Raw genomic sequence first — 20,160 nt, 5'->3', positions numbered from 1 at the left:
TAAAAAGATAAATGCCCTATGAGTTTTATTTAACTTTTTTTTTACGAAATACTGATGACTTATACAATTTTTTTTACTGCTTAGTTAGGTGGTTACTGGAGCCCATAGACATCTACGACGTAAATGCGCCACCCGCCTTGAGGTATCAATCAGTTCTAAGGACTCTATATAGTCACAACGGCTGCCCGGCTCTTCAAACCGAAACGCATCACGGCAGAAATAGTCAGGGTGGTGGTACCTACCCGCGCGGACTCACAAGAGGTCGTAGCACCAGTAAATTTATAAATTCAAAGCAAGTAAGTACTGCGTTGTACGTTGAACGGAATTCCGTTCCTTCAAGTAGTTAAGCCTAGCTGCCGCCGGGTCTCATCAATTCTAAACGTTATTAACACATCCTTCGAGCATCCGACTGTTACCGAAGTGAGCCGGTTGACCCCATTGTTGGAGTCACACACAATACACAATGCTTCATTTTGCTATATACGGCACGACTCAACCACTACTCTGACAGTCTGCCGGTGAATTTAAGTGTCGTTAAACCATTTTTTCTTTTCTTACTTAGTAAAAAAAACCTTTATGTTATAAATTTTTATAGGAAAACTGTTTTTTTTTATATTAGAATATTATTATTGTCTTTTGATACGTTGCTCAGGAATATACTTCAGGCGTTACAATATGGAGTTCCGATTTGTATCATGTATTATCGTCGGTTTTGTTCTACTCCTATTTACACACAGAAGCAAGTATTAATTTTGTTTGTATTATGTCTAAGTATAGCTAAAAAATGTTTTTTTACGTCGCATAAGATTGCTTTTCATTAAACAAATACGTCACATTGTCCTTGATATAATTATATAGTCAAGAAATCGGGGTACATAAGCAGTCGGCTGTCCCATTTCAAAACCTAGTAAGGACCTAAAACTAAATTTTACAGGAGACCGCATAAACGAAAAATAAGTCAGCCTATAAAAAGTATTAAGGTAAAGTAAAAAAAATGCTATTGATTGTATAAAATACCAAATAATGGACACATAACACTACCAATATTGTATTATATGTGTATATTACAAATTATAATCCCCTTACTAACAGTAAAAATTGCCACACGATGGTTAGGTTCACGTAGCAACCAGTTTCATAACATGGTAAGAGCATTTGCTAGGTTTTGTTATAGTTTATGGAATATGTTAGTTAGTTCATATCATTTTTTAAATTCTAGTAACTATATTACATAGGTAGGAAAAATAATAACTATTCCGTGAAATAAAAAATTTAATAAAGAAGTTATTTATATTAGAGAGCTATTCAGCTGCAGACATTTGCTCATCGTTTGTCAAATCGACAGACGAGTCATTGACGGGTAAATTATACCAAAATGTCTTTCTTGATTCGGGCATCAAACATACCAATTTATTAATAATTTCTTCTTTTTTTTTTGTTAAATGCCTCTTGGAATTTCAATACTTTTAGGAGGAACGGTGCAATCAAATTTTTTCATAAGAAAGTCCAACTTTTGGAGAGGCTCATCAAATCTGAAAAGTAAAGATTAAGTTCATTCCATAAACGTAAAACAAATCTGACTTAAAATTGTGTTTAAATAAGTTATGTAACACCTTGTCTTGTAAAAAAGGTTTCTAGATCCAGCGATAAATTCGACTTGTACAATGGAGCTTAAATTGAATTGCTTTAGCGGTTCATTAAGACGTGCTGCTCTCTTCTTTTTTGGCCATTCATATCTGCAATTGATCTCAATAACTTTTATATATCTCCTTGATTGCATCACTGTATCTTTAAAATCTTGAAAATCATATACATTCTTTTGTCTTCTCAACTTCATCTCTATATTACCATGAACGGCATCAGCTGACATGTGAGTATGGCCTTTTGTTAAATAGCTAATCGTTACAGATTTAAGATCATTCGAGAAACTGTAATTGTTTAGTATCATAATCATTGCTGTGTAAAGAGTCCAATTTTTATTTTGCGCTGTACAATTATCGGTCCATATATACAAGTGCTCCATATCCCTATTAGCCTGCATGAAAGCATATATGGCGTTCACAATATCACTCGCCTCCCGTCCAGCTTGAGCTTCATGCCAAAGGACACATGTGGCAAAATCACTAGACTTCTTTTCAATTGGAGCGAATGTTAAATTAAATGTCACCAAGCGACTCATGAAAAACGCATCTTTAATATGAGGCATCTCTGGTATTATAATCACTTTCTGCAAATCCATTGATACATATTTGACTTTGTTTGAGTTTTTATAAATTCCATCCAGTCTGTATTTTTGTAAAGCAGAGTCAGCTTTAAAGTTATGGTTTTCATATTTCGTTCTTATTTCTTCAGGCATTGAGTTAGCATCGCGGTACTTCTTCTGTTCTTCTTCATACATCAAACATTCTACACATCTATCGCCCTTAGGCATGTGAAATGATATTTTCAATTCTTTTATTTTTAATCTATATAATTCAATCCCACATTTAAAATTTGGATTTCTTTGCTTAAAATCTTTATACATTTGCTGCAACGTTAAATGTCTTGGTAAATATTTAGTAAATGGCGCATTGTGACGACGATAATGACTAACAGTGGGCTGAAAAGTCATGATATGTTCAGTTATTATACTCCCATCTACTTTTCTTTTATTGCCACCCCTATTTTCTTTATAAACAGATGCATTCAATATTCCTTTTTTTATAGCTTTACTTAGCTCTGTTACTACACCATCAGTTTTGTATCCAAGAGTTGCCAAAAAAAAGTTACGGCACACGGAAATTAATTTGTTGTCTTTATTTGGCAAGAAAAAATAACGACTTTCTTTTTTAGAATAAGTTTCATTAGAATTTGCTATTTGAACCTTACGTCGCTTTATTGAATAGATATTTATGCATTTATTTAGAAAACTACGCCGTGATACAAAATTTTGATCCCAATATTTATCCCAAATCTCTTTCCGAAATTCAAGCGAAAATGTAGTACATTGCCTCTTACATTTGCCATCACAACTATTCACAATCATTGGGTGTTTTATTTTATTTTTATTTAGTTTTATAATATTTGGTGCAGTGGCATCAGTAGATTGCGGGTCGGCTTTTTGTGATGTACTGGTGTTTGATGTATTATCATGTTCATTATAAATAAAGACTGGACCGGGATATGCAGCTACAAAATCTGCTTCATTCTGTCTATTTTGCGGTAGATAATCATCAACAGATTGAGATACATTTAACGAGGTATTCAATAAGAAGTCCCGTAATGTAAAATCAGTATCAGAAGAAGTATCTTTTACAGATTTATCAGAACAGAATTATCATCCAAATCAGTGAATATAAGTAATTCTTCAGGTTCAATGACGCCTAAAGTGTTAGTAATTAAAGCAGTGTTATTTTGCGAAGAGGAAGTGGATGGTCCATTAAGTTCAAGTGAGCAGTTATTAGCAGACAAACTGAAGCAAAGGAAAGGAAAAATGCAACACATAAATAAGCTATCAGTAGTTTTAAACTATAATATTATACTAATGTAAAGAAATCAATAATTTATTTTTCAAGCCAAAACCAGCTAACCTTAGTAGTCTTAAATATATCATATATTATGTATGTATATATTAATATATTACAATCCGTTCGCGCTAAAGCTACCGCTGACTATGTGACTCCCCTCAAAAAGGCGTTTTATAATAAAATATTTGTTTTTAATTTTTTAATTATTACTTTTATTAGTCAGTAAGTTAATACTTATCGCCATGTTACGTAAATTATTGGCGAGCATTCCACGGATCGGCAACTCAGAGCGAACGGATAGTATCTATTAAGACCAAAATAAAACAATAATCACACGCAAATGTTAAAATATGAATGTTAACATCATTAAGCCCTGTAATAATATAAAACCATATCAGTACACATGTACCTAATAAGCCAAAGGAAATTTTGTAGGTAACTTACCAATTTTCCGTCTCTGAATAACAGCCCATAATGTTATTTTTGTTATTAACGGCAGCTATAATCTTTTTCGCACGGTAAAATTGCATTTTATGAAGAACAAACTAATATAAAGTTACAAGAGTTTAAGTTATTTCATTCGCACGTCGACGCCGACTGAAGCGAGAGTTTACATGTTATGGCTTGCTCCGGCCCCTGCGCACTTCCCCTGTTATTTCTTCGTGTTCAACCATTTCAAAAACCTAGTAAGGTGCATCGACCATATGAAAACCTAGTAAGTCTCAGAGTCTTACTAGGTTTTGAAATGGTTAAAGTCACTTACTAGGTTTTAAAGTGGTCGCAACGCAGTGAATAGTGCACTTACTAGGTATCAATGGTTGAATATATCTGATAATATGTGAGTTTTCACTGCTGATGTTTTTGTACTAGGTAGAGACTTAATAGGTTAGCAAGTTTTTGCAATAAAACGATTTTTGAGATAAGTGTCCGTTACTGGGTTTTGAAATGGGACAGCCGCAGTGAATGTATCATTATCGAATGATGTTAAAGTTTATATTCAGCTCTTTGTTTTTGAATTTTGCAGTAGGCAGCGGCTTGGCTCTGCTCCTGGCATTGCTGAAGTCCATGGGCGACGGTAACCACTTACCATCAGGTGGGCCGTATGCTCGTCTGCCTTCAAAGGCAATAAAAAATAAAACGAAAACGAATAAGGATTATGATATTGCTTGAAATTTTTAATTTTGTAACACGATTCGAATTATTTAGTACCCTTTTAGAAAACACACAGCAATAGTTTTCTTTCTTTTCTAGAATTGCATTACATGACATACTTTGTTTTTTTTTTCTAAAAGGAAAACAATCTATTATCATTATTTGCGGACCAGTTTCTATTTTACATGTTACATTACAAAAACATCAGAAAACTTGTTAATCAATAACCCTCTAATGTTTTTGTTATCATAACAATGATTATTACTATTCGTTTTATTCAGGCGCGGCCGTTAAATGCTTCGAGTGCAATAGCGCCAACAACTCCGCCTGTCTGGATCTGAACCTTCCCAGGATGCACTCCATTGTCCCTGTCGTGGACTGCGGGAAGACCTTGCCTCACGTGTTGAGCAAGCAATTCTTTTGCCGGAAGATCACGCAGACAAGTAAGTCGTAGGTTTTTCTAATTAAACAACAATGCTGTGTGCTTAGTGCGAGTTTTTTAACGTTCTCGATAGCGTAAACGTTAATTCAAATTTGTATGGAGTTGAATTTGTTTGCGTACGTTTGCCGCTAGGGGCGCTGTTCCAACTGAATACAAATTTGAGTTACCTTTTACGCTATTGACAACGTTAAAAAACTCGCACTAAGCACACTGATTATAGTTAGTAGTAGTATAGTCATCATTATCCTTATCATTATATCATTATCCTGCTTTAATTCTGGTCGAACCCGTCGCTTACGACGAAGGACTCGGCGAGCAAATTAACCCACAGACACAGCCCACTGAGTTTCTCGCCGCATCTTCTCAGTGGGTCACGTTTCCAATCCGGTGGTAGATTCTGCGAAGCACCGCTCTTGCTAGTGTTACTGTTAGCAACATCGGCAGGTTTGAGCCCCGCGAGCTCACCTACTTATTAGGTAACGCTGACATAGCCTCTCAAGGCTATCAGCTTAGGTAGGAAAAAAATATGCTTTAATATCTCTAAATTTTTTTTAAATTTTTTATTGCTTAGGTGAGTGGACGAGCTCACAGCCCACCTGGTGTTAAGTGGTTACTGGAGCCCATAAACATCTACAACGTAAATGCGCCACGCACCTTGAGATATAAGTTCTAAGGTCTCAGTACAGTTACAACGGCTGCCTCACCCTTCAAACCGAAACGCATTACTGCTTCACGGCTGAAATAGGTAGGGAGGTGGTACCTACCCGTGCGAACTCACAAGAGGTCCTACCACCAGTAAGTAATTATCGTCGAAGGTGTCTACCGCCGGGTCTGTAGAGAATTGGTTACCGTTGTCAATGGGTATCGTCAATGTCATTGATACAGTCAAACGAAGATCTATTTTATTTTATTTTAACTTTACTAACAGATATTGATGTTTCTAAAAAACCTGTCATTGTACACACCAGCTTCGTGTTCTGTTACGAACTCTGTTTCTGGACAATAGACTTCCGTTTAGGTTTCATTGTGCCCGCGACTGAAAGGATGTAATGGCAGGTCGTGTCGCGTTTTACACACATCTGTTTAATTATATTTAATGACGTGCCGATCATAAGCACAGAACACTGACGCGTCCCTATTCTGATATTAAAATTATCGTACATTAACCTACACATTAACTTTTTTTTTTATAAATGCTTTGAAATGATTCATAGTTTTTTGGCCATGGCAGACTGCAAATACGACTCAATAAAGGACCAGTGTGCTCAGCGCGAGTTTTTTATCGTTTTCGATAGCGTAAAAGTTAAATTTGTATGGAGTCGGAAAGTTTGCCTAGGTTTGCCTTTAGGGACGCTGTTCCAACTGCATACTAATTTGAGTAACTTTTACGCTGTTAAGAACGTTAAAAAACTCGCACTAAGCACACTGGTTATAGTTAGTGTAGTATAGTTATCATTATCCTGCCCTTCTCCCAGTTACCTGGGGTCGGCGCAACATGTTTTTTCTTCCAACCTCTTCTATCATATACCATTTCTTCGCTCACTCCCCTCTTACACATATCGTCTTTCACACAATCCATCTATTTCTTCATAGGTCTACCTCTTCCTCTATATCCTTCCACATTCATAGTTAACATTCTCTTACCAACCTCATTTTCATTTCGTCTCATCACATGTCCATACACCTTTGCTGCATGCAATCGCCATTAGTAGTAGTTTAATATAGTTTTTATTTTAAGCCCATTTAAATATAATAGATTTAAACATAAGTGTTTCTAATTCTGTCTCAATGTTTACTGCAGTTCTCCACCCAGAACAAACACCAGAGGTCCGAATAACAAGAAGTTGCGGCTGGATCAAACACAAGCGGGCATGTTATACGGCAGACAATAAAGACCACTTAGAGACCGTGTGCCAATGCTTCGGTGATATGTGCAATTCCGCGTCCACAATAAGAAACGTCAAAGTTGCGTTTTTGACAGCTACCGTCGCCATATTGACTGTTTGTCGAAATTGGCGGGAACGTAATGTGATTTAAATCGATTTATTGTATTGAATAAAGCCTGTTTTCTACAATTTGTGTTTTAATGTATAGTTAAAGTAAGCCAAAAGTGGTTTCGCTGCTTAATAATAGAAATGAGAGGAATTTCAAGAATTAGTAATTAATTTTTTTTCACGGTTATATTAGCGTGGTAGGAATTGATATAGGTGTAAAATGTTACTAGTGGAATTTTGACGAATTTTTGTGCGTTATCAAATCGATTTGTTTATCCGGCCATAGGGCAGGTATAATCGATTGAGGCCCACAGAAATAATCTTGATATTATTTCTGTGTTGAGGCCATACCTCTGTCTTATTCGAGCCATTAACAACTAACTAAACTGTAGCACCAATTCCACAGCATAAATTTCCGTATTGTTATGTTTTTCAAAATCAGAATAAAGAACTCTCAGGGGAAATATATTTTTTACACATTAGTAACTGTGGATAAGCGCTCAAATTGATCCTCCATTGTAAAATGGCGTACTCTTTGTCATAGTAGCAGATAGCTGGTCCACAGACAACGGTTCCGTACTCAAGTTTAACACTTTATGTTTTTTTTTATATTTCAAAATTACAACGAAATTGAAATTTACCATTTTTATTGTAAGATCTAAATACCGAAATTTCGAAGTCACCGTGGTCTATAGGTTAAGATGCCCGGCTTACTCGTATCAAACGATACCACTGTAACAGTGTTCGAATCCTGCAAGCAAATCTTTTTTTCCTAATTTCTTTCTATCTCTGTTATGCAAAGAAGCTTATCAAGCGTTCAGGAATGAATCTCACGGTGGACAAATAGTATGTAATAACGGCCGTCTGGTGTAGTGGTAAGTGACATGGTCACTACATACGGGGGTCGCGGGTTCGAATCCCGCCAAGGTAAGATATTTGAATGATAAATATAAATGTCTTTTCCAGGGTTATGGATGTCTGTTAAATATATGTATGTGTATAATAAAAATGTTACGTTTATTTCCGTTATCTGGTACCTATAACACAAGTTCTTTACGAACTTATCACGGGACCAGTTAACGTGGCGTTTAAAAAAAAAAAAATTTAATATAAAAAAATATATATTTGCGTAATTATAGATGTACATATTTATAAAGTATATACCAATCACTATATACCAACTTCTTGTTTATTTTCGTAGCGAAGTAGTTAGTACCTATTGCCTTCCAGCTTGATCGGTGGGACGCCAGCTAGAAATACGATTTATACACTTTTAAAATATAAACTAAACAGTACCTAAATGTACCCAAAAATACCGTTCATAATAATACCGTTATAAAATTAAATAACGAAGGCCTGCACAGCAAGAGAACATGTCGCGAAGAGATGGGAAAATCGCGTTTATTAAAAATTGTACTTCACACAGCAAGATATTTGGTGAGGTTAGGTTATTTATATTAATTATCATTAGGTTTTTTTTATTGCTTAGATGTGGGAACGAGCTCACACCTGATGTTAAATGGTTACTGGAGCCCATAGACATTACAACGTAAATGTGCCACCCACCTCGAGATATAAGTTCTAAGGTCTCAAGTATAATTACAACGGCTGCCCCCCCTTTCAAACCGAAACGCATTACTGCTTCACGGCTGAAATAGGCAGGGCGGAGGTATTTACCCATGCGGATTCACAAGAGGTCCTACTGCCAGTAAAAGGGTATATAATATTAGCCCATTTTATATTAAATAAAAATACTTCTACGGTTTACCATAAGTTCTACCCGTACTGGTTCACCGACGCTCTCCTACCAGGCCCATACAATAAATATAGTATAACTGATTAGTTCCCCCAGCGTGCTCCACTGAAGATAAACGAGATACAATTTAACTTCAATGTGCTCAGTACGAGCTTATTAACATCTCGAACGCGTAGTATGGAGTTGGAACAGCGCCCCTAGCGGCAAACGTAGGCATACGTAAGAACACTGCTGACATTACGTTAGCAAAATAATAAAAACACTTACCTAACCTATATATCAACACCTAAGTAACTTAGAAAAATAATCCAAGACGATTTTCATTAAAGGATATTTAAAAAAAAATGCATTACAATTTATACGCTGTTAGATGTATGGAGTTACATATTTCTTTATAATTTTGAGTTCTCTTGTACCACTGTAGCAGAATAGATAGTCACCTTAAAATACTATATAAATGACTAGCGACCCACCCTCGCTTCGCTTCGGAAACATTAAATTTTATTATTGATAGCCGAGTCCCGCGATGTTACTCGCGGTTATTGTCGTATCGCGGACGACACCGCGGGGCGAAGCTAGTTATACCTACGAATATATAATCAGTATTTATTCATAGAGTTATACATATAAACCTTCCTCTTCAATCACTCTATCTATTAAAAAAAAACGCATCAAAATCCGTTGCGTAGTTTTAAAGATTTAAGCATACATAGGGATTTAAGGACAGAGAAAGCGACTTTGTTTTATACTATGTAGTGATGATGCTGATTTGCTCCGAGTAGAATGTGATAGACGGACTGAAAAAAATATACGACTTTTGGGTTTAGTTACGGAACCCTAAAAAGCGTCGAACAAAATTGTTCAAGTATGTTATTCACGCTTGACCGAACATTTCAACAAATAACTATGACTAATCTATTTGGGCGCCCGTGATCTAAATTTTCACAGTTTACAGAATAATACGGTCGGCTCGCGTTACTACACAGCGTTCCATAATAATCACTCCAATCACATGGCTGTTGCATTTTGCTCTGTAAATATTAGTACGTTTGACGACTTAAAATCAAATCAAAATAATACACATAAAATAATGATACTTAAAATTTCCCGCGTTTTTTCGATATTTTGAAATTATAAACTTTTGTTTTTTTTTGTTCAAGGAATCCTGACCTTAATACCTAATTCGATTCATTACAAATAAAATTGGTTCGGACTCAAAATAAACATAAGATGTTATCGAAATATGGAGCTATTTTGTTTTTGTTATCGTTTCATATGAAGCTGGGTATGTCTGCTTTTCTTTATCTTGTCACTAAGCATTATTAAATGTCAAAAGTGCAAATAATACTTGGCGATCTTAAATTCGTAATCCACAATGTATTTTAATATTTAAATTTAATTCGTAATTTCTTCACTTCGATTCCAATCGCGTTGAAATAGGAAATTAGTTCTGGTTTGTATTTAATAAAAATAAAGTTTTGTTCACTAGGCAAACTCGGTGATTTTATGTCGGGTACGCTTAAATATCAAACCGTAATAATATTTTCTGCTCACGCTACGATGACCTATATCATTTCCGGTCATCGTTCTCGTCGAACCCGTCGCTTGCGACGAAGGCCTCGACGAGTAAATTAATCCTCAGACAAGAACCCATTGAGTTTCTCGCCGGATCTTCTCAGTGGGTCGCGTTTCCGATCCGGTGGTAGATTCTGCGAAGCACGGCTCTTGCTAGGGTTCGTGTTAGCAACGTCGTCAGGTTTGAGCCCCGTGAGCTCATCTACTAGTTAAGGTTCCGCTGATATAGCCTCTCAAGGCTATCTATCAGCTTAGGTAGGAAATAAAAAAAAAAAGCAAAACGAACATAATATAGTTTAATGAATAATTATTGTAACACAATGTGGAATTCGTTTCATGTCCTAATGTAGCTGTGTTAGTACATCTATGGTCACCGGTAACCATCACAGTTACTATGAGATAGACCCATGGAGTTAATAAGTAATACTAACTCTATGGATAGACCAAACATTTTAAGCTCGCAACTGGCAACAATGGCACCGCAAGAAGGTAATTGCCATAGCTAAAATAAAGAGAATAATAGGACTACACATTGACAGAAAAAAAAACAAATTTTTTTTAAATTAAATTTTCTGTGATTGTCAGTAACATCGATCCGTTGCTACGAATGCAGCAGTGCGAACAATACAATGTGCTTGGAGCCGGCCTTATACGACGCCGAGACGCTGGACAAGTACCTGCCGACCACCCACTGCGGAAGTGGAGTCGTATCTTCAGGACACCACGCCTTCTTCTGCAGGAAGATAATGCAGACCAGTAACTGACAGCTTTTGCATTCTTAAAAAAAAGTGGTCCCTTGGTTAATAGAGTAGTAGTAGTTTTATTTTCCGACTGGAAAGGCATAGGTATCACACCATACAGCCTAAATTTTTTTTTTTTAAGAAAAACATATGAAGTGAATTGAAATGTTGTTTAATTTGGAACATTAATAAATTGCATGAAATTAAATGATGATTTGGTATGAAATTTAATCTCAGTAAAACGGTTGATATTTACTGAGATTTTTTTATTGGACTTTTTGGAGGATCTCGAGAAGCTACGTCCAGCGGCTTTGTTTCGTTTTCCCACATTTGTGCCCTTTCACAGATACTAAAAAATTAATAAACCATCGTTATTATGTTATTATACATTTAAACCTGGGAAAACACTAAACAGACGAAATATAACAATTCACACAACTTAGCTCTTCGCGTTCCCGCCAAAAAGTCTAGTTTTAGTAGAGTTGCGACGTTTGCGACTTTTTTGGTAGACCAAAGACAAATCGAATCGACATCAACCCCACGAAAAGCACAGCGGTGCTCTTCAGAAGGGGTCACCCTCCGAACCCCACGTTGAGCATCCCTCTCCCGTCTAGGCGCGTCGACACCTCCGCCTCCGCCATTCGCCCAATCACGATGTTCGACCAGCCCATACCGTGGGCCCCGAAGGTCAAATATTTAAGCGTCACCCTCGACAGAAGGATGACAGGCGAAGTAAAATGTCCCTTAGAAATAAGGTGACACTCTACAAAACTTGCATACGCCCCGTCATGACCTATGCAAGTGTAGTGTTCGCTCACGCGGCCCGCACTCACTTAAAATCCTTTCATTTGAATAATTTTATTCAATCCCGTTTTTGCAGGATAGCCGTCGGAGCCCCGTGGTTCGTCAGGAACGTCGACCTCCATGACGACCTGGACTTAGAGTCCATCAGTAAGTATCTTCAGTCGGCGTCGATGCGCCACTTCGATAAAGCGGCACGACACGAGAACCCTCTCATCGTCGCTGCCGGTAACTACATTCCCGATCCTGCGGACAGAATGGAAAGCAGTCGACGTCGCCCAAAACACGTCATCTCGGATCCTCCCGATCCACTAACGGTGCTTTTAGGTATTTCAAGCACCGGTCACCGTTCTCGTCGAACCCGTCGCTTGCGACGAAGGGCTCGACGAGTAAATTAACTCTCAGACACAGCCCACTGAGTTTCTCGCCGGATCTTCTCAGTGGGTCGCGTTTCCGATCCGGTGGTAGATTCTGCGAAGCACGGCTCTTGCTAGGGTTCGTGTTAGCAACGTCATCAGGTTTGAGCCCCGTGAGCTCACCTACAAACGTTAGGGTTACGCTGGAATAGCCTCTCAAGGCTACCAGCTTAGGTAGGGGAAAAAAAAAAGACAAATCGAATATAGAAGATAAAAAATCGAATTGACAACCTTATCACTGAAATCGGATAAAAAAACAAGGGTAGGTAATTAAATAATTAAGGGTCATTAGGTAATAATTACATTATTTCTTTATTTAGTTCCAATCTGTCTTAAAAATAGTATTTAAAGAAATCGACTGTGAAAAACCGACCGGCGCGGCGGTGGAGATACAGACAGAAGAAAAATAAATTTGTATTCTATTTATGGTTTGGAGGTGTTTATAAAATGATTTTCCTTTTTTCAGTATTCCACAAAGGCTACGAACCGGACGTTCGGGTGACCAGAACTTGTGGTTGGATACGTCATCACCGCGACTGTTACATGGCGGATAATGAAGACCATTTGGAGACCGTGTGCCAATGTTTCACAGATGACTGTAATGAGGCGCACAGCGTCCATCCTGTTCGAATGATCGGAAGCATCGCCATCTTGTTGTTATTAAGAAGTTTATCGTAAATAAAATTTTAACCCTATATTCAGAATGGTATTTTATTTTAAGAAAAAAGTGTGTTCATTGCTATTTTTAGATTTTTCATAAATTGGCGGGAGAGTAGACTGATTTTACACAGTTAATAAACATTACAGTAGGTAGTCGGTTTCAGTAATTAATATTTTTTAAGTAAGCGCCATCTGTCAATAGCATTTGCAACTAATACTTTCGAGGTCTCTAATATGAGATACAGATGGCGCCTTAAAATAAATCTTTTTTTATTTGTTTTATTCATTAGCATTTTATTGGCGTAGTATTAAGACCATCTCAGACCTTAGGACATCCACTAGACATCACAAAATGAAAGCTGCTGATCCTCCCGAGACGGGGACGAAGTTGCAATTACATTAGAAAAACGACGATACAACCCTTCAAACCATTATCGTGATGCGATAGAACTTGATAGAAGCAGTGAGACCCAACTTATAACAAATTAAAATGTATGTATGTAATATATTTATTCATAAAAAGTTACATTTTCATTTTAACCATGCCCCGCAAAATTGCTTACGCAGTTTGACTGCAGGTAACTCGTTTTTTTTTTATTTATTTTTTATTGCTTAGATGGTCGGACGAGCTCACAGCCCACCTGGTGCTAAGTGGTTACTGGAGCCCATACACATCTACAACGTAGACGCGCCACCCACCTTGAAAAAAAAATTATATAAAAACATAGCTTAAAAATTCTTAAATTAGGTTATATTAATACAATTAATTTCCGTAAACGGTTACAACGTATTTAACTAGTGTTTTTTTTAATAAACTTTTAAATTTAGCAAATTTAATATAGGCTGACGTCTTACGTCCTCGGGTAATCTATTGAGTAAGTATGGAACTCGTTTTTTTAACGTTCTATCTCCGTAGTAATTTTGAAAAATGGGTATTTCAAATTTACCTTTGGACATTGACATTGTGCCAGTTTCATGTCGCACCAAGTTAGTTAAACGATCCTGTTTACTATTATTTATCATTGTGTATTTTTTTTTATTGCTTAGATGTGTGGACGAGCTCACAGCCCACCTGGTGTTAAGTGGTTACTGGAGCCCATAGACATCTACAACGTAAATGCGCCACCCACCTTGAGATATAAGCTCTAAGCATTACTGCTTCACGGCAGAAATAGGCAGGGTGGTGGTACCTACCCGTGCGGACTCACAAGAGGTCCTACCACCAGTAATTACGCAAATTATAATTTTGCGGGTTTCATTTTTATTACACGATGTTATTCCTTCACCGTGGAAGTCAATCGTTAGCATTTGTTGAGTACGTATTTCATTAGAAAAATTGGTACCCGCCTGCGGGATTCGAACACCGGTGCATCGCTTCAACACGAATGCACCGGACGTCTTATCCGTTAGGCCACGACGACTACAAAGAATATTATATATAGTATAAAGCTGTAAATTTTCTCGATTTTTACTATTTCAGAATTCCTAAACGGTGTTTATTACTACTATCGGAATCCGCTAGGTGCCGGTAACGTAGAGACTAGAAATAGCAGTAGTGGCGGACTTTTTGGCGGGAACGCGAGGAGTGAAGTTGTGTGATTTGTTTTATTTTGTCAATTTAGTGTTTCTTCGAGTTTAAATGTGTAATAACGGTGGTTTAATATCTGTGAAAGTGCACAAATGTGGGAAAATGAAACAGAGCCGCTGGACGTAACTTCTCGGGATCCTCCAAAAAGTCCACTGAAAAAATCTCAGTAAATGACCACCATTTTACTGAGATTATATTTCATCCCATATCATCTCATCGCATCTCATTTAATTTCATCCCAGTTGATTAATGTCTCAAATTAATCATCTTCGTTTCATTTCACTCAATACTATCATTTTTCATAAAAATATGAATATAAATTAAAATAAGACATGACTTAAAGGTCTCAGTTACCAGGTCATAAAATCCCTTTAAAAAAAAAAGCAGTAGTGGCGAACCTTGGTCGAGGTCTAAAAACAGCAGTGATGATGATGATAGTGAAATATTATTATCCAGTCTTAATAATAATTTATCTTAAATATTATATCTTAGAAAATGTTCGTACAACTCACAACCACTTTGAAAGAAGATTAAAAATTTTACATCTATACTAACATATAAACCTACAGTGGTTTTTACGGATGTTCCGTTATAACTACTGACCCATGCATCCGATTGACTTGAAACTTGCTATCCATGTAGAAAATACATGTACTTAATGGATAGGCTAATATTTTTAAGAGTGTTGGATTCCCTAATAATAATTAATGGCAATAAATAATAATGTTAATTTTAAATACCCAGCGAAGTGGGTGAGTACGGCTAGTCATAAATAAAAATCTACTCATATACTTTCCAAAAATGCAAATATATAAAAAGACACTAAAATATTTATTGAATTTAATTAAAGTACGCATTTATGAAATGTAGATAGTAATGCAAAATTAAAACCATTCTCTTAAGTCAGGTTGGCCGAGTGGTCTAAGGCGCCAGATTTAAGCTCTGGTTCCCGAGAGGGAGCGTGGGTTCGAACCCCACACCTGACAAACTTATTGTGGTCTTTTTTTAAATTAACATAAATCTGTTTTTAATAAAAAAAACCAATGCAAGCTAATGTAACCAAAGGGAAACATGTTTTTTATAAATTTTCAAACAATATATTATGTACATAAACAATATGAACATTGGTTTTATAGTAACTCTTTATTTAAACTAATTTTACCTATTTTTACAGTTTAAGAGTAAAATTTCTAGTAATCCCACATTAAACTACAACCTCTATTTTTCCATACGCTTCTTATGTTTACAATTCACAAAGAAAAACACGGATTCAGCAGCTAGACGGCGAAATAAACGTCTATTTAACAATTTATAACTAACTATACCTATAGTAATGAGTTTAGTAGATCCTCGGGTTTGGCATACTCGAAGTAATGAGAACTCATTAAGTGTGGAAATAATGATAAGTACCCGTTAAATAACGACTTAGTTATTACTGAACAAATATGTATTCAGAAGTAATTGTTCGACCCGAGTAAATAAGTACTCTTCGAATCTTCTTAGTCACTAAATGATCGGTCCAAAAGTCAATATTGTTTCGGTATGGGCACAGTTTTAGCTTCATTGTGGTCCACCAGTAGTCGAAAAAAAAAAATTTTTTTATTGCTTAGATTGGTGGACGAGCTCACAGCCCACCTGGTGTTAAGTGGTTACTGGAGCCCATTGACATCTACAAAGCAAATGCGCCACCCACCTCGAGATACAAGTTCTAAGGTCTCATGTATAGTTACAACGGCTGCCCCCACCCTTGAAACCGAAACGCATTACTGCTTCACGGCTGAAATAGGCAGGGTGGTGGTACCTACCCGTGCGGACTCACAAGACGTCCCACCACCAGTATAAAAAAATAACCAGTATAAATCGAAATTCGACAATGATTACTTGAAGTTTGAACATTATTATGGTTCTATTGTCAGAGACTATTAAACTTCTTTATTCACAGATTTCGCCAAGACTACATACATTAAACCCTAATAATATTAAACAAACATTATTAATCTATTCTCAATTTGACCACAGACTTTAAGCAATAACAAAAGTTTGACAATAAAAAAAGAGTAGGTATATAAATAAGTTGTATCAAATACATGGTACGGTGTGTAATGTTTTTTTTTTATTGATTTAATGTATTTTTTTATGCACAATTAAAAAGAATATTCAAATTGTGCACTCCTCCCATTGATTTAAATATACCATCTCTATGACTCCTCCTCTATATTTCTTATAATTTCGTAATCGTAATTCAATTTATTTAAAAAGTGGTACCAACTTTTTGCTTCATGTATTAATATATATAGATATAAAAAAAATCTATCTCGTAGTCTACATTCGAAGCCAGAAAATAACGACTATTTCCTAATTCGACCTAATAAATAATTCTAAATAAATAATCAGAAATAATTCGCACACAAAAACCTAGCCCATAATATGATTCTCAGTACTATAAGAACCAAATATAGTTAACGGCCGTCTGGTGTAGTGGTAAGTGACATGGTCACTACACAAGGGGGTCGCGGGTTCGAATCCCGCCAAGGGAAGATATTTGAATGATAAATATAAATGTCTTTTCCAGGGTTATGGATGTATATTAAATATGAAATATGTGTATGTGCATAATAAAAATTTTATATTTATTTCCGTTATCTGGTGCCTGTAACACAAGTTCTTTAGGAACTTATCACGGGACCAGTTAATGTGTCGTGACTGTTAGTAAATATTTATTTATTATTTATTTATTTAAACATAAGTATATACCTATGTATTATACGTTTAAATGCATATTAAACAACCAGCCTTTTTATCTGTTCTTTTTTAACTGACTTAGAAATGGAAGACATTTCTCATTTCAGTACGTATTAAATAAAAAGAATTTATTTTAAACATTTTCGGAGTGTTTTAATCTAAATCTCACTTTGATGTGTAGTACTACAGTCTTTAATGGATATCGTATTATTCAAGATTCGACGTGGTAGGAATTTTTCTATTAAGATCAAAGATTTTTCTTTTAAATTAACTCTTTTGCGCAGTTACACAGAAATGTACAATTCATAAATTATCTAAATAAAACCGTACACCGCTGTATCAAACCGTGTTTGTTTTGGAAAAATACCAAAGGAAATATCTGGAAAGTGCGAGGTTGAATTATTATTGTTTTTGAGTCTAATATACATCACTCTTATTACCAACACCATACGACATATTTTTCTAAATCCTTTTATATTCCATTCGCGATTTATCTTGATTCTTATTCCAGAGCACTAAAGACTAGAATATAAGGTTAAAAATTGTCACACGACTGGCATCGAGTGTTCGTAACTCAATCCGATAAGAAGTATTTTACTCTGGCCCGACTCTTTCAGGCTTTGTAATTAGAAATTTGACTTTTATATCAACGGGATAAAGTTTTTTTTTTATTCGTTTGATGTTTTGTTTACGTTCTGCCAAGCACACATGCAAGTCTATGTTTATTGTACAAATAAAAAACTTCGCGGGTGAGTGTTTGTATACATTTTTGAGCGCTTACATGTGTTTGTGGGTAGAATAGAAAGAAGAGTCACCTTTTTTGTATACAAAACTGCTCATACTGACTTTTTTTTAAATGTCTCCAGCGCCTTAGGCATTCATTATGCCAATGTCACAGTATAAAAAAAAAAGAAAAAAAATCGTATTGACTTAAAGGAACACAACCCATGACCATAGGAAATTACACGATAATAGTCTTTAATCCTTAATGTGTAAGACTTTTTATACCCATCGAAGGCGACTGACACTTTGCAAGTGATAGTCGCTCATGATAACATAAAACAAACTTATAGAAACAATTCCTTATTTGATCACTATACAATTATCGTTCTGTTTCGTGTATTTTTAATTAATTACATATATATTTGACAGCAAAAAACTAACATAACTCTCTATCTCACGTTACGGAATATAATTACGTAATAGCTACGTCGTACATTTCAAAATTATGACTCATTTTGTTGGTAAATATGAGGATGAAGCGTCACCAATGTACTAACGAGAAAAAACGATTGAATACCGTTATTCATACTTGGAAGTAGCGGTTTTACGTGACGTAAATTCCATAATGCGGTGCGTCGAATTGATAATACTAAAGTAGTGTCTCTATGGTGAGACTATTGAGTTCTCTATTCAAAGTAAACAAAGCCAAAAAACTCATAGTTACTTCCCTAATATGGACAGTTTCGCATAGACATAACCCATCGAGTTTCTTGCTCATTTATGAAACAGTTGCTCTTGAGTTGTTAGATTTCTTATGAAACCGCTCGGGTAGCTGTTAGGAAACCCCACCGCATCTGGCTGGGCCTTTGCGGTGGTAGTTTCGGCGAAGCTCTAGCTAGAGTCATACAATTCTCTCAGTATGAACTAATAAGCTCACATACTGATACGCGCGTATTGGAATAGCCCAGTAAGTTACCAAAGATAAGGTAGAGAAAAAAGGACAGTTTTATACTAAGTAAACGGGAATAGAGATGGGATAGGATTAGATATTATTCGTTCATCACGAAAGTCATTCGCGAACATAATACGCGACGTTAATACTTTTTTTTGGATTATACTAGTAGTCCGGAGGGCCTTCTAGTTTCGCCAGGACAGGTGGGCGAGCAAAGGCTCAGCCAAGAGGGGTGGGATTTGCTAACAGCTGCCCGAGCGCTCCCAAAGAGACCTAACAACTCAAGAGCAACTGCTTCGCGAATGAATCTACTACCGGATCGGAATCGCGACCCGCTGAGAAGATCCGGCGAGAAACTCAGCGGGCTGATGCATGTACAGTACAGTTACCGGGGTCCCTAAGCCTGCTCCTAGTATTAGAGCTGAAGGCGTCAGATTCCTATTTTAAGGAGAGCTTGAACTATCATAAGTTAGAAAGATATATTGCCTCACTCGACGTGCAGTGGCTTTGTTGCACTCTGTATTTTTATTTACACTTTCAAGGTCTAAGCGATTAACGTTATCTGTGCGTCACGTTTGTCTTTCTCTGCTTACACGTGATCTGTTCGCCTAGCAATGTTGAATCGCGCATCACATGTAGGTATATCTCGTTTGACTTCCCGATGTCAACATGTTAAAAGTAAATAAACATTGCATTTATTAATGTTATGTGTGTGTGTGTGTGTGTGTGTGTGTGTGTGTGTGTGTGTGTGTGATGCAACTTCAGAACAATCCGGTGTCTCTTTTAAAATTTTAAATTGGTGCAATCGTTTAACAATTAATTAACATATTTTTATCCCAATTGTTTTATTACTTTATCGAAAGGTGAAAGGTTATTTGGTTTAAGCGACATTTCGGTTAGTACGCCCACATTTATCTTTGTAATTAAATGTTCGTTTTATTTGGTATTAGTGTCAACAATGCGATGTTTTTAATTGAACTTCAATGATGTTTACCACATTCGAATAGCTGAAGAAGATTTTTTTTCATGTCATGGTATTTTTTCGTAATTTTAAACTCGAAATAGCTCTCCTGTAAATTTATTAAAATGTAAATTAAATCTATACTAATACTA

General features: G+C 36.2%; 4 protein-coding genes and 1 non-coding gene across 7 annotated transcripts in view; 4 read left to right on the top strand and 1 right to left on the bottom strand.

Moving 5' to 3' along the window:
• GSTs2 (glutathione S-transferase sigma 2) overlaps positions 1 to 20,160 on the top strand; it is a 469,518-nt gene that overhangs the window by 172,483 nt on the left and 276,875 nt on the right. The gene's annotated exons all lie outside the window — the stretch shown is intronic.
• LOC114242399 (uncharacterized) lies at positions 492 to 7,175 on the top strand. The gene is made up of 3 exons (XM_028173537.2): positions 492 to 739; positions 4,940 to 5,101; positions 6,902 to 7,175. Exons 1-3 carry the CDS (start codon positions 676 to 678, stop codon positions 7,135 to 7,137), a joined length of 462 nt encoding a protein of 153 aa, XP_028029338.2. The 5' UTR covers positions 492 to 675; the 3' UTR covers positions 7,138 to 7,175.
• LOC149503328 (uncharacterized) lies at positions 891 to 4,667 on the bottom strand. Its single transcript, XM_089740119.1, has 2 exons — positions 1,614 to 4,667; positions 891 to 1,532 (listed from the first exon to the last, which is right to left on the bottom strand). Exons 1-2 carry the CDS (start codon positions 3,023 to 3,025, stop codon positions 1,439 to 1,441), a joined length of 1,506 nt encoding a protein of 501 aa, XP_089596245.1. The 5' UTR covers positions 3,026 to 4,667; the 3' UTR covers positions 891 to 1,438.
• LOC114242351 (uncharacterized) lies at positions 9,786 to 13,086 on the top strand. 3 transcript variants are annotated; one of them, XM_028173477.2, is made up of 4 exons: positions 9,786 to 9,883; positions 10,011 to 10,135; positions 11,011 to 11,181; positions 12,849 to 13,086. In XM_028173477.2, the coding sequence occupies exons 2-4, from the start codon at positions 10,081 to 10,083 to the stop codon at positions 13,058 to 13,060; spliced, it is 438 nt and encodes a 145-aa protein (XP_028029278.2). In that variant the 5' UTR covers positions 9,786 to 9,883; positions 10,011 to 10,080; the 3' UTR covers positions 13,061 to 13,086. The 3 variants fall into 3 exon arrangements, with proteins under 3 accessions (XP_028029278.2, XP_089594281.1, XP_028029277.2); XM_089738155.1 differs by having other exon boundaries at positions 9,809 to 9,893; XM_028173476.2 differs by lacking the exon at positions 9,786 to 9,883 and having other exon boundaries at positions 9,915 to 10,135.
• Positions 15,533 to 15,616, top strand: TRNAL-UAA (transfer RNA leucine (anticodon UAA)). The gene has a single exon. It is a non-coding gene; the product is annotated as a tRNA-Leu (tRNA).

Source organism: Bombyx mandarina, chromosome 03 (assembly GCF_030267445.1).
Source record: "Bombyx mandarina strain Sakado chromosome 03, ASM3026744v2".
Taxonomy (NCBI): domain Eukaryota; kingdom Metazoa; phylum Arthropoda; class Insecta; order Lepidoptera; family Bombycidae; genus Bombyx; species Bombyx mandarina.
This window is presented reverse-complemented; position numbering and strand designations above follow the sequence as displayed.